Genomic DNA, 12340 nt, shown 5'->3' on the forward strand with positions numbered 1-12340 from the left:
AGTGGAGTTAAGAGTCTGCTCTAGTGCACGAATGGGCTCTATGGTCTGGTGTGTGTTCTAGTGCACGGATGGGCTCTATGGTCTGGTGTGTGTTCTAGTGCATGGATGGGCCTATGGTCTGGTATCTGTTCCAGTGCATGGAGGGGCCCCACAGTTAATCCAGATACGACCCAATAAAAGATGGTGGAAAAACAAAGAACTTAAACAATTTATTGACATCCAGACATCCGCAGCGTTCTCACCGAAATCTACAGAACCTTTAAGTCCCACACTCAAAAAAATAAATAAATAACTCAGGTCCCTGTGATGAAACTGCGATCGCTCTGAATAACACACACATTAAAAGTATTGCAGTATCAGGATACATGACCTTACTTTGCCACCGTGAGGCCTTATTCAGACGCATCACTAAGCGCGCGAACATCGTCTGCTACAGCCAGCAACGTCACCCTGTACTTTCTTTTAGGGTCACCTTTGACCCTGGTCTTTAGCTCAGGAGGCTAACGGTTTGTCTTGCTGTGCCGAGAAGCTGCTGAGGACCACGGTTTCGAACCCGCAGCACCCCCATCCTCCTGCTCAGGTGTGTGACATGTATTATGCTAATTTTTCAGCTGGCTTTTGAGTGGCACATCTACCATTAAATATAACTGCTGAGTTACATAATTGTTTAATTTATAATTTAAAGCGACTGGAAGACGGCATTTTTAGGGAACGGCTGTCGGGGGAAGCACCAGAACACCCTGGCCAACTGTCACGCTCAGCGACGGGACGATGGAGCCAATAAAACAAAAACAAGTACAAGATTTGTGAAAAACAGAAAACAGACATTTAACAAAGCTCCGTTGGTGGTGACCTGTGGCCATGACGACGGCGTGCTGCCGTGACAGTTCCATCGTCTCAGTACAGGAAGTGCCAGAGCTTTAATCCCTGAGAGAGGTTCTGGTAAATGGAGTCCAAAGATCCCACCGTGAGAGCATCCAATCATAATTTAATTTAATTTTTTTTAAAAAGAAAAAAAGAGGAAAAAAACATAACCAGAGGCTATGGCTATAACCCACTATACAAACCAGACAGTCCTCCATGACAGCTCCCATTCATAACCGAATAAAAACCAAAACCAGGGATGGTCGTCCGCAGTCCAAGAAGAGAAACCTGAAAGGCTTCAAACCATAAGGAGGAGTACATAGCATCCACTGTCCTCAGACAAGAGGACCCCTTTCACTTGTTCCCATTTGATGTGTGACCCCCCCTGCCTCCCCCGGCCCCGCCCACCTCCAGGAGAGTCCCACTGAGGTGAGTACAGCGTGGGGGGGGGGGGGGGTAGTTGTGCGTTTCATTGATCGCGACGTGCAGAGAGTTCCTGTCAGTGATCTACCGTCTCCCGAGACAGGAAGTACTTCTGCTCCAGAATGGAAACAGTCGCAGATAAAGCACTGAGAGAGTGAGAGAGAAAAAGAGAGAGAGAGGAGAGAGAGAAAAAGAGAGAGAGAGAGGTGAACAACTTATTTCTGAACAAAGATTTGTGCTTGGACTGAGGTAAGGGACAGGTGTTTCGTTAGTCATTACTGGATTTAGCAGGTTTAAAAAATTTTTTTCCCTCCATTAAAGAGGATTACCAAAGTGGAACACACAAGACAGACAGCAGGCTGTGTTCCGTGAGGAGAACAAGGTGGGCACAGGCGGCAATCAGGAAAAGGTCAGCAGACATTTTGGAGCCACACAGACACACAGAGGGAGTGCCAGCCTGGGCCAGGACTAGCAGAAGCACAGAGGGCTGAAGTGTCGGAGTCCAGGCCAGAGGCTGAGCTGGACGCTCTACTGCAGAGACACTGCAGGACTCTGGACGGTTCATTTTAATCACACATCCTGCTGTTTCTTATGTTGTTACTCTCATACGTAGCTTTGGATAAAAGAGTCTGCCAAATAAATGTAATGTACTCCAGCAGGTCGTCATGGGAATCTCTCTTGCGGTGGTGTGTGTGGTGTCAGTGCTGTGCAAGAGCAGTGTCATTAAAATGAGCTGCAGAGAACGCTACACAGGAAATAAATCGCCAAAAAAAATTTTTCATTTCTAAAAAAAGTAAAAAAAAAACAAAAACATTTTCCTCTTCATGAAATACACAAATGCCACAAGCAAAACTCAGTTGATCTATTTGAGAGATAATAGCACTACTAAACCACAGTGTGTTTGAAACATTCTTTGGGAGAGAAAAAAAAAAAAAAGTCAATGCCTTCTGAAGAGGCTTTTTCCATCGTAGAAGTATTTTTTAAGGCTTTGGCAGGTAAACAGTGAGGCGCAGTTCAAAGACACCCCCCCCCCCCCCCCCCCCCCACCCCCCCATGATGCACGGTCGCCACGGAAACGCAGACCCCGACTCACCAGCCCGGCCGCACGACCCTGTACCGTCCCGCGGCGGAGAGGTCGATGACGGTGGAGCCCAGCCGGCATTCTGGCGTCTGGTCGCCGATCGGCCCGCCGTCCACCACCACGGCCAGCCGGGGCCACAGGTCCCGGAACTCCTGCAGGGCGGGGCGGCGTTTTAAAAGCCCGGTTAAATGGGTTATGGGTCGTCACAAGGTTTCACGCGACGCGGGGAAATCTATGAGTGAACAGCGAACGCATTCATGCCACTACTTTAACTTGGGTTCCCCCTTGGTTGTAGTAACATGTGACCCATCAGCCTTTGCAAATCCTGATACTCTGCCTGGAAATTTATCCCAGAGAATACTTGAGCATAAGCACATGGCATCATAATAAAACTTCATTATATTCTACTAGAAGTGGGGGACCAGTTGTCCACTCCCCCCATTATTTGATATATTCTGGATAGGGACCAGTTCAGCTGCAGGAGGAGGGGGACTAAAGCACCTTCAGGTAAAAAGGCAGGTTAAATGTATTAATGAAAACCAGGTGGTATCCCTGAAATACCCGAACATTCATGCTGACACAGCAACTGGAGCCAGCCTGGCCCTTCATATGGGACATCCGATTTCAGAAACAGCCTACACATTCAGAGCAGTGTGCTGTGCTGTGCCAATTTATAAACAAGAGAAGGGTGTGTGTGTGCGTGCGAGTGCGCATGTGTGTGTCTGTGTGGGCGTGTGCATGTGGGTGTGTGTGTGTGTGTGTGCGTGCGTGTGTGCGTGCGTGCTTGCGTGTGTGTGTGTGTGTGCGTGCGTGTGCGTGTGTGCCTCCACAGCGATGGTGCTGGTCTGGGAGCTGATGTTGGCGCTGGTGTGTGTGTGTGTGTGTGTGTGTGTGTGTGTACCTCCACAGCGATGGTGCTTGTCTGGGAGCTGATGTTGGCGCTGGTGTGTGCGTGTGTGCGTGTGTGTGTGCGTGTGTGTGTGTACCTCCACAGCGATGGTGCTGGTCTGGGAGCTGATGTTGGCGCTGGTGTGTGTGTGAGTGCGTGTGTGAGTGCGTGTGTGTGTGTGTGTGCGCGTGCGTGCGTGCGTGCGTGTGTGCGTGTGTGTGTGTGTGTGTGTGTGTACCTCCACAGCGATGGTGCTGGTCTGGGAGCTGATGTTGGCGCTGGTGAGGGCGAGAGGCTCGCCGCAGAGCTGGGAGAGCTGCCTGATGAAGGCGTGGTCGGGAATCCGCACGCCGACCAGCTACAACACAAACAGAGCTCATATAGAACAGAACACACACGCACACACACACACACACACACACACCAGCTACAACACAACACAGAGCTCTAAGAGAACAGAACACACACGCACACACACCAGCTACAACACAACAGAGCTCTAAGAGAACAGAACACACACGCACACACACCAGCTACAACACAAACAGAGCTCATATAGAACAGAACACACACGCACACACACCAGCTATAACACAACAGAGCTCTAAGAGAACAGAAAACACACAAACACACACCAACCAACTACAATACAAAACTGAGCTCAAAACACACTCTCTCTCTCTCTCTCTCTCTCTCTCACATACACACCCACACACCAGCTACAACACAAAACAGAGCTCAAATAGAACAGAATGAACAGACACACACACACACACCCATACCCACCGACCAAACTACAATACAAAACAAGGCTCAAAACAACCACTCACACACACATCCATTATACTGTTCGTGCACTCAGAACATATTGCAGCTAAAAAGGCTGCAGTAAACCATGCCAGCCTGTCCTGTGTGGGGGCAGCACTGAGTCCAGTTATTACATAACACTCCATCACAGCCACTTAGCAAACACTCTTGTCCTGAGCAACTTAAAATGGAGAACATTAGTGCTAGTCTGAGGAATAGGCTAGTCCAGTCGGTCGCCGTGCACTGCTGGAAACAACCAGGGGAGCTCAGATATGGAGCTCAAAAGATCCCAGAGTGGTTGAGCACACCGCAGTGCGTGTAGCTAGCCGAGCATGCCTGACTGAGTGGAGCAATAGCAAGCAGGCTACCCAACAGCGCTCAGCTTCCTCCTGGATTTCACCTGCCTGAGCTGTGGCTTACATAACAGGGACCTGCTTAAAAATGCATTTCAAGAAACACAGTTCCAGCAGCGCAAACCTCAACGTTCAAATCAAAACCCCTGCAGCAACAGGAGTGTAGACCCCACACTTTTTGCTTTTTTATGCAATATACATGATTCATGTGGGGGTTTAAGAAAAATAAATAAATAAAAATGAAAACATTTTCTGAAAGGAGAAAGATGAGGGCATGAAGAGTCATGAGAGAGGGGGCAGGGCCTTACAGGGGTGAAGGGATTGAGGTCAGAGTTCAGCGCATCGGAACGTTCCAGAACCAGCGTCACGGGGCCTGGCAGGAGGTCTCTCAACAGGGCCTCGGGAACGGTCACCTTACAGAACCTGAAACCCAGACGGGAAGACGCATTACTCAAGAAAACAAAAACACAGAGGAAGACACTCAGTCTTCAGTACTTCAGTACTGTGCAGATGAAGACGCTCCAGGGAGAATGAGAGAGAAAGGGTAACCAAGAACTCAATCAGTCCCACTGTGCATTTATCAAACCAATCAGGACTGGCAAGGACACCGTCACGGGATTAATGAGATCCAAAAACGAGGTGCCGTCATTAGGAGAGACATTAGCATTGTATCATTCACCCCCTTTTTGGGTAACATGGCGCCCTCTCTAAGACGACAGCGCTAATATACGCACTGTCATCTCAGAGAAAACGCAAGAGTTCGCTGGGAAACCTACTTGTAGATGTCTTCTATCTCTCCCACGCAGATGGCCAAGGGCTTCTGGCCGTTCCGTCCTTTGATCTCGTAAACTCTCTTGACGGCTTCCGAGCTCTGCGCGAGGGCGGCCAGGCCGTAGATGGTGTCGGTGGGGACGGCCGCGACGTGCCCCTCTTTCAAAGCCGCGACCGTGGCCTTCAGTACCTCGCTCCAGCCTGCAAACAAAGACGGGAGACAGGGAAACGTCTCAGACCGCGAGCGACGATAACAACACTTCCAATAAAAATTTAAAAAAATACGAAAGCGCATCATTTTGTTGGTCGCTTTCGATCAGAATAATGAAATATGACAATGAGGGCAGTGTAGTAAAGTTCACAGGTTCAATTCCCAGGTAGGACACTGCCGTTGTACCCTTGAGCAAGGTACTTAACCTTCATTGCGTCAGTAGCCTATATATCCAGCTGTATAAATGGATGCAGTGTAGACATGTAAAAAGTTCTGCAAGTCGCTCTGGATAAGCGTCTGCAAAATGCCTGAAATGTAATGTAAATATTATATCAAGTAAACTTCAAAGTGACCCACATATTGAACAAAAACAAAACCATCTATAGCAACTCGATGCTTTTAATGCAAGATTTGCGAATCCGGCGAGAACAGCAAAGATACTCATGACAGCTGATGTCCACGGCCCATCACTGAAGGAGACATCTTGCGCGGATCAACACGCGCAAAGCTACACGACCAGACCGACTAAAAGGACCCGGACTTTAAGCTGTAAACAACTGGGACTCCTGTTCGGCGGGACATTTCAGAAATCTCCCGACACACTTGTAATTCCTGTGGCACGGAAAACGTCAGCAATATTCCCCATACTCAAGACAGACACACCCTGGAAGCACAATGCTGCAGACCAACTGTAATGAAGTGTTTTGAGGGCGTTATTACTAGGCAACATGAAACAGTAAACATCAGAACAAGTCGACCCCCGACAGTTTGCCTACAGAACACGGTGTGGAGTGGAGGATGCAAATGAGACTTTGCTGAACCCGGTCTACTAACTTGGTGCATAAAGCTAGCTAGCCACGCAAAACAGAATCCGATTTTTAAGTGGCTAGCGAAGTGATGCGTTAAGCGCTATAGTCGTTTACGAACCAATCCAACCATATTCTGGTTTGGGTGAAAGTGAAGAGCTGGTTGAGTATAGCCATCTCTTTAACTAGCTGGCCATATTGCTACCACGGTGTATACACACACAACGGATATCACCACGGATACATAAGAATAACACAGCATTGCTCAACGCAGTTGACAGCGAATGCGCGTGTGTGTGTGTGTGTGTGTGTGTGTAACATACTGTGAGAAGGTTCAATATCTCAAACTTACAGTGTAGACAGCCAAATCAAACACAACAGAGGCACGTGTCGGGACATAGCTGCATTTACCGGGTTGTCTGTCCGAGTCTCCGTGCTGCCCAGGCCCGTTTAACGTCTGTGGCACCAACCGCAGCACGCGTGTCTTGAGTTCTTTGCACATTGTTTCTACGAGCGACGATGATCTGGAATTGTAAACAGTTGCTGTTGCTGTGAAGAGCCACAAAAATCTTGCCCTTTGCATTAAAAGGCACTGTACAGAAACTGCGAGCTCAACGCATGGTCTGACGAAACCGGGAGCAAGACATTTCCGGGTCACACCTTCCAGTTAGCTACGTCAGGGGATTTTCTTAAAGAGACAGGGCCAATGTAATGCAGCACACGGTGTTTGTGTTATGCTACATTGTGGGGGGCGTAACATCAGGTTTAAACAGTTTGACCGCGAAACTGCATTAGCGGAAACAGTTGGTCCTTTTCTCAGAAGAATAATTTTCCTCCAATCATCCGAAGCAGCAGTTTATAAATAAGAATGCTATATAGGCAATCTACTGGTGTATATAGGCCTATAACATAATTTAAAGAAATCAACATCTCGTTAAAATTCTGGGATTGAAAATATAGTTGGAACAAAACCCAGCATTCACAGGGGGACCCCAGGGCCGAGTTTAAGAACTCATAGGTGAGACCAGCCCAGTGATAATGAAACCATAACCGCTTATAAAATGGTTGCATAACTAATTGCATAACCCGAGACAATTAACAACTTATCCTGGCTAATGATTAACGCGGTCACATTCTAGCCGCCTGCTATCAGTGTGTGTTTTCAAGCAACCCTGTAACCTATAGATCTATCGTCCGGTAGGTTCTCACGCGAAACTTAACAAAACGCACCTCATTCAACAGCTAGAGATCTTGTTGAACAGCTAATTAGAATCAGGTGTGCCAAATCAGGGTTGAAATGAAAACCTACGGGACGGTGGATCTCCAAAAACAGGGTTGGTAACCACTGCGTGAAAGTGACCATCGTCAGGAGGCAGAGATGGCGTCGAACGCAGGTAATCATTAAAAGGAAACGCATTCTTTAATGTAACCATTTTTGATTATGGTACACAGTGGCAAAGTGTAACGCGTAACGCAGGTGAGTTTATTATTTTCAGATTCCAATGCCGTGGTTCCGGCGGTGCAGGCAAATGAGCATGACTCGCAGAAAAATGAGGTTTGTTCCTTGCTGGTGTATATCAATACCAATATGCTATACAATTATTTTAAACCAAATTTCCGAATCTCTCCCATGTTGAGGAGAGTCAAAACACTTCTCCGACTGTAGCTAAAATCTAGATTAGCCTAACAATACTTACTGGGTCTCCTGCATAGTTTTCATAGTGTGTAAAAGATAGCAAATTTGATTATTTTAGTTTTATTTGTTCAATGACTTGATTGCATTATTTGTACGGCATTTCCTTGACCTCTTTGTACCGGCCTATTGATCTTGATTGAAAACCCGTGTCCGTGTTACCCAGCATATGGCAATAAAACCGCCATCACGCTCTCGAATTCTCCCCAGTTAACGCAACTTCGGGATGAACTCAATGGCCGTCTCGAGGACCTGCAAGAGAAAACAGAGTTGTGCAACAGAATTCTGAGGGATTTGGTGGATCTCCGTGGCATTTTGGCGGTATAAATCACTAACGCTTATCGCTTTCCACCCCCTACCCTGAATGTTTCCCACTATAACTTCACCCTTCTTTTTCAGGACAAAAACGTCGGTGACAGACCCGTTCCATCTACCCAGCAGGATCACAGCCACTGACGTGTGTGTGCGCGCGCGCGCGCATGTGTGCGTAACTGCAGCAATACATTAAAAGACAAAACATTTGGGTTCTTGATGTTTGGACTAAACGGCAAAAAATAAAATCAGACCGATCAACATAGGATTTAATTAGTATTATATTGCTTTCAATTCCAAAAAATGTTAATTCTTTTACTTAATCATAATACAATATTACTTTATACAAAACAAGCATATAAGCAAACCTTTTTCACATTATACATTCTTTAAAAATACAAATCTTTACATGTTAATTTTTTTCCTCTCTCTTTGGGACTCGGAGACATTCTCTTCCTTTGGAAGCATTTGTATTTCACTATCTTGTCACACTCGCGGGACAAACCCTGTGAACTTTAAGGGCACGCTCACATTACGAACGGAACAGAACCGAACCGCGACGGGAACCGAACCCAAGTTCGTCCCGGCGTTCCGATTCTGGCACACCGCGCGAAACCCAGCAGTGCGAACACGGTGTTTCAAAGCGAATGGGGGTGGCCCATCCCCACCGGTATCGCACTAACACTCAAACCTCCAAAGCACGACTAAAGAAAACCATAGACGCATAAATCACGTTCTGTACTGTGACAAGACTTGCCATGTGACAAAAGACTGAGCAATCAGCAGTTCCAACTTGAAATGCACATCACAAAGAACAATGTTGAACAAAAACTGGGAAAAAACTGAAATACAGGATTTCTTGGATAGTAAACGCCAGCTTGGCAGAAGAGAGAACCCTGTATGCAGAGTTTTCTGCATCGAAAGAAACGCTCTGATGGTTTGTGATGACCAAAGAGACGTAAAGATGTACAGGAAACCAATTGCTTTGGAAACGTCCATTTGCTCTAAAACACTTCAACAGAACAAGGTAGCCCACCACAGCATTCTAAAGAGACCCAGATAATTCTTAGAACAGAATTACATTAACGTTACAATTTTACAAGTTTTTTTTTTCTTTTTTAAGTCTAATTCCACCCACGAATAACGCGATTTATGAACAAGAGGGGGAGAATTATGCGAGAATAACAAACAGCGGCCACACAGTCTCCCCTAATGCCCCAAACCACATTTAAGGGATGAAATGAATAAGGAAAAAGACTAGTTTTCATAAAAGGAAAAGGCCATACGCATAATATAAAATTAATCTACTGCATGCGATGAACTAAACCTAAAAAATAAAAAAATAAAAAAGAGTGGAAGGAACAACGAGGATTGAATAGTCGTGAATGTGAAAAGCGTGAAACCAATTATTAACATTTTGACACATTTATCCATAACTGCCAAGTAGAGGGGGCGTGTAACACCCGCTCCCCTTTGAAAAGACACGATCCTGTCCAACACCACGCAAATTAGTTTTAAAACCAGCCGTGGTTCCCCTTCCTTCTTAACTGCAATCCAAGCAACGATCTCTCACTAGGCCGTAAACGGCGCCATATCCCAAAATCAAACCCCCTTCAAGACGCACGGGCCGAGAGCCCGTATCACTCCCCCCGGCGGCACGTGCGTGTTTGGCTGCATCGACTTGTGCAGCTACTGGGCGCGTGGCACACTGCATAGTAAATGGACCTCGTGCGAGACACACGAGGAGGTCACTTCAAGGAAGGGACGTAAAGCCAGCTAACTGGCATGAAAATTAGACGCTCCAGCTGGTCCCTCCTACCCTCCCCCCTTATGGTCCATGAAATCCATAATTTATGCCATCCAGTATCCCAATTTAACAGACTTTTTTTTTTACAGAAGACAACGGTCAATCCAGTGAAAGCCACATATTCGGAGCACGTACAACACAAGAGATATTAATAAACTGATACAATGACGAGCATGATTCACAATACTTTTTTTCCTATACCGAATAGGACATCTCTACCTAAAGTGCTTTGAGTATCATATAAAAACAGTAATCTATCTTTTATTTGTTATCTGAATTTCAAACATATTAATCGTCGCGAAGACGATAAACCACACAAACTACACACAGGAGAAATTGGCTGCATTCAATGTCAACGTTTACATTTTTTTGTTCTACAATGCATTACACCCTTGGCAGTTACCCTGGGGGGAAATATAATTTTTGCCTCCGAGTGAAAACAGAGCATGCACATCTAGCCGGACCTGAATTAGAGGAGTTCTGCAGAAAGTCTATGCATATCTGAAAAGGGTCCCCTGGGAAGCTGGACAAGCCAATCACAAGCCGACTAATCACCCTTAGGATGCAGGTTAACGGGACTGGCAGTGTTTCTCGAGGAACCCGCCTAGGTGCCATTTTAATTACTGCCAAGCTTAACTGCTGATGACATTTCCATGGTGATGAGTTTTCCGTTTGCATATTAAACTAAGGGACGGGCATTTAAGACTTGTCACAACGGCTCAAAAGACAAACAAACGAATGGAATACAGTAGCTGCTATTTCAATGAACTCAGAAATACAGAGAAGAGAAAACCTAACCAGAAAACGGCTACGGAAAAAAGCTAATCAAATCGTTGCCTCCGATGCAAATTCTTGAAAAACAACCGAAATCGAGGCAGAATAATTTATGGCAGGCCTTGGCATTGCGAGGTGGCAGTCTGCTGCAAACGCTACCGCTACCGGACAGCTGTGACCGACAGAACATTCCGGTGAAACGCACCATCCCACTCCCGTTTTAATACAACCCGGTAACGAGCAGATTAACGGCACACCCGTTAGCAGGCATTTAAAAAAAGACGGTAGATGTTATGCATGTGATTGATTTCTTTGTTTCTTTAAACTCCTGTCTTCGATGCGGTTTTTAAATTTTTTTTTTTTTTTTTTAAAGCCAATGCAGAGGGACAGGGTTTTTGTTCTTGATATAGTCAGACAGGAAAGGCGAGTTGGACTGACGCTGCATATGGAAAGTGGAGCAGTAAGGCGAAGCCACCCTAAAAGAGTTAAGTCTGCCTGCTTTCCCTGACCAGGGAGCGGACTCCCGCCTTTTAGAGACCGGCAGGCAGTAAGTTACCCCAGCAACCAAGCAAGCTCTGCCTCAGCTCTTAATATAGGGGGCAACAGTCACTGAGAAAGTCCGTATGACTGAAAGCCAAAGTTTTAGTCCAGCACTAAAACGCCCAATTCAACAAAACAGCTAATCAGCCACTCCCTTGGGTGTGACTGAGTGGGTCTTTTCAGTGCTGGAGTAGAACTAAAGAGTCCACCTCCACCTGCATCCGCACCTCTCCAAAGAGACGGGACAGCCCAAAATGACCCGTAACCGGTTAACTGGAGTGTCTAGTAAAGGACTTAGCTGGTGTTTTAAGCTTTACAGCGCTGTTTGCAAGGTGAAATGCTTAATCAGCCATCGCTGGTTATGACCATCACATCGCCTTGCGTCCGTGAAGAAAGACAATCGAACACCGACCGCGCGCACAGCCTGACTCGATATCAGTCTACTCCAAGGCAAACGGTTGTGGCGTCAATCTCGTCTGCATATCACGCGCATTTGTGTTGTCACAGAAATAACCTAAATTCACTCACAAACGATCAATATAAAAGGCCAGAGAACGAGAGAGAGAGAGAGAGAGAGAGAGAGAGAGAGAGGGGGACCATGTCTTTTTAAAGTCTCCAAACCCAAAAAATAAAAAAATTCTAAAGAGTTGGATCTATACAAAAATACAAATTAAAAAAAAAAAAAAAAAAATCTAATGGAAGCAAGTCTATATTTATGAAATACTTCTACACATTATATTGTTTCACTGCCCCCCACCCCCACAGCCAAGATAGAGTTAAACAACGATTTTACAGCTGGAAAACAGAGTCCAGAGTGGTTTAGTCACCATTAGGTAGTGCAAGAGAAGGGAAGGGGGGAGGAACAGAAGAATAAAGAGCTACTGCGATTTAAGGGCATTAAAATTCATCACTTTACAAGGTGGCCAACAGGAGGCCATTTCAAATAAATAAGGTTTCAGCTGGAAAAAAAGTCCCATGTTACACTATCCCTGAGCGGGTCCATTAAAAC

General features: G+C 46.0%; 1 protein-coding gene across 1 annotated transcript; it reads right to left on the bottom strand.

Annotated features, from left to right (window-relative positions):
* Nucleotides 1-196: 196 nt before the first annotated feature.
* Nucleotides 197-7616, bottom strand: yrdc (yrdC N(6)-threonylcarbamoyltransferase domain containing). Its single transcript, XM_035427791.1, has 6 exons — nucleotides 6617-7616; nucleotides 5194-5389; nucleotides 4726-4840; nucleotides 3496-3615; nucleotides 2381-2520; nucleotides 197-1433 (listed from the first exon to the last, which is right to left on the bottom strand). Exons 1-6 carry the CDS (start codon nucleotides 6786-6788, stop codon nucleotides 1364-1366), a joined length of 813 nt encoding a protein of 270 aa, XP_035283682.1. The 5' UTR covers nucleotides 6789-7616; the 3' UTR covers nucleotides 197-1363.
* Between the last annotated feature and the right edge of the window lie 4724 nt (nucleotides 7617-12340).

The sequence above is a fragment of the Anguilla anguilla genome, chromosome 1, assembly GCF_013347855.1.
Source record: "Anguilla anguilla isolate fAngAng1 chromosome 1, fAngAng1.pri, whole genome shotgun sequence".
Taxonomy (NCBI): Eukaryota; Metazoa; Chordata; class Actinopteri; order Anguilliformes; family Anguillidae; genus Anguilla; species Anguilla anguilla.

Bases quoted from the DNA above. Each gene is read 5' to 3' on its own strand.
- yrdc (XM_035427791.1), bottom strand. From the start codon at position 6,788: ATGCAAAGGGCAAGATTTTTGTGGCTCTTCACAGCAACAGCAACTGTT. The intron at 4,841-5,193 runs GTAGGTTTCCCA...TCTGGGTTTCAG, and splicing joins GAGATAGAAGACATCTACAA to GTTCTGTAAGGTGACCGTTC. The intron at 1,434-2,380 runs GTGAGTCGGGGT...TCACTCTCTCAG, and splicing joins AGGGTCGTGCGGCCGGGCTG to TGCTTTATCTGCGACTGTTT.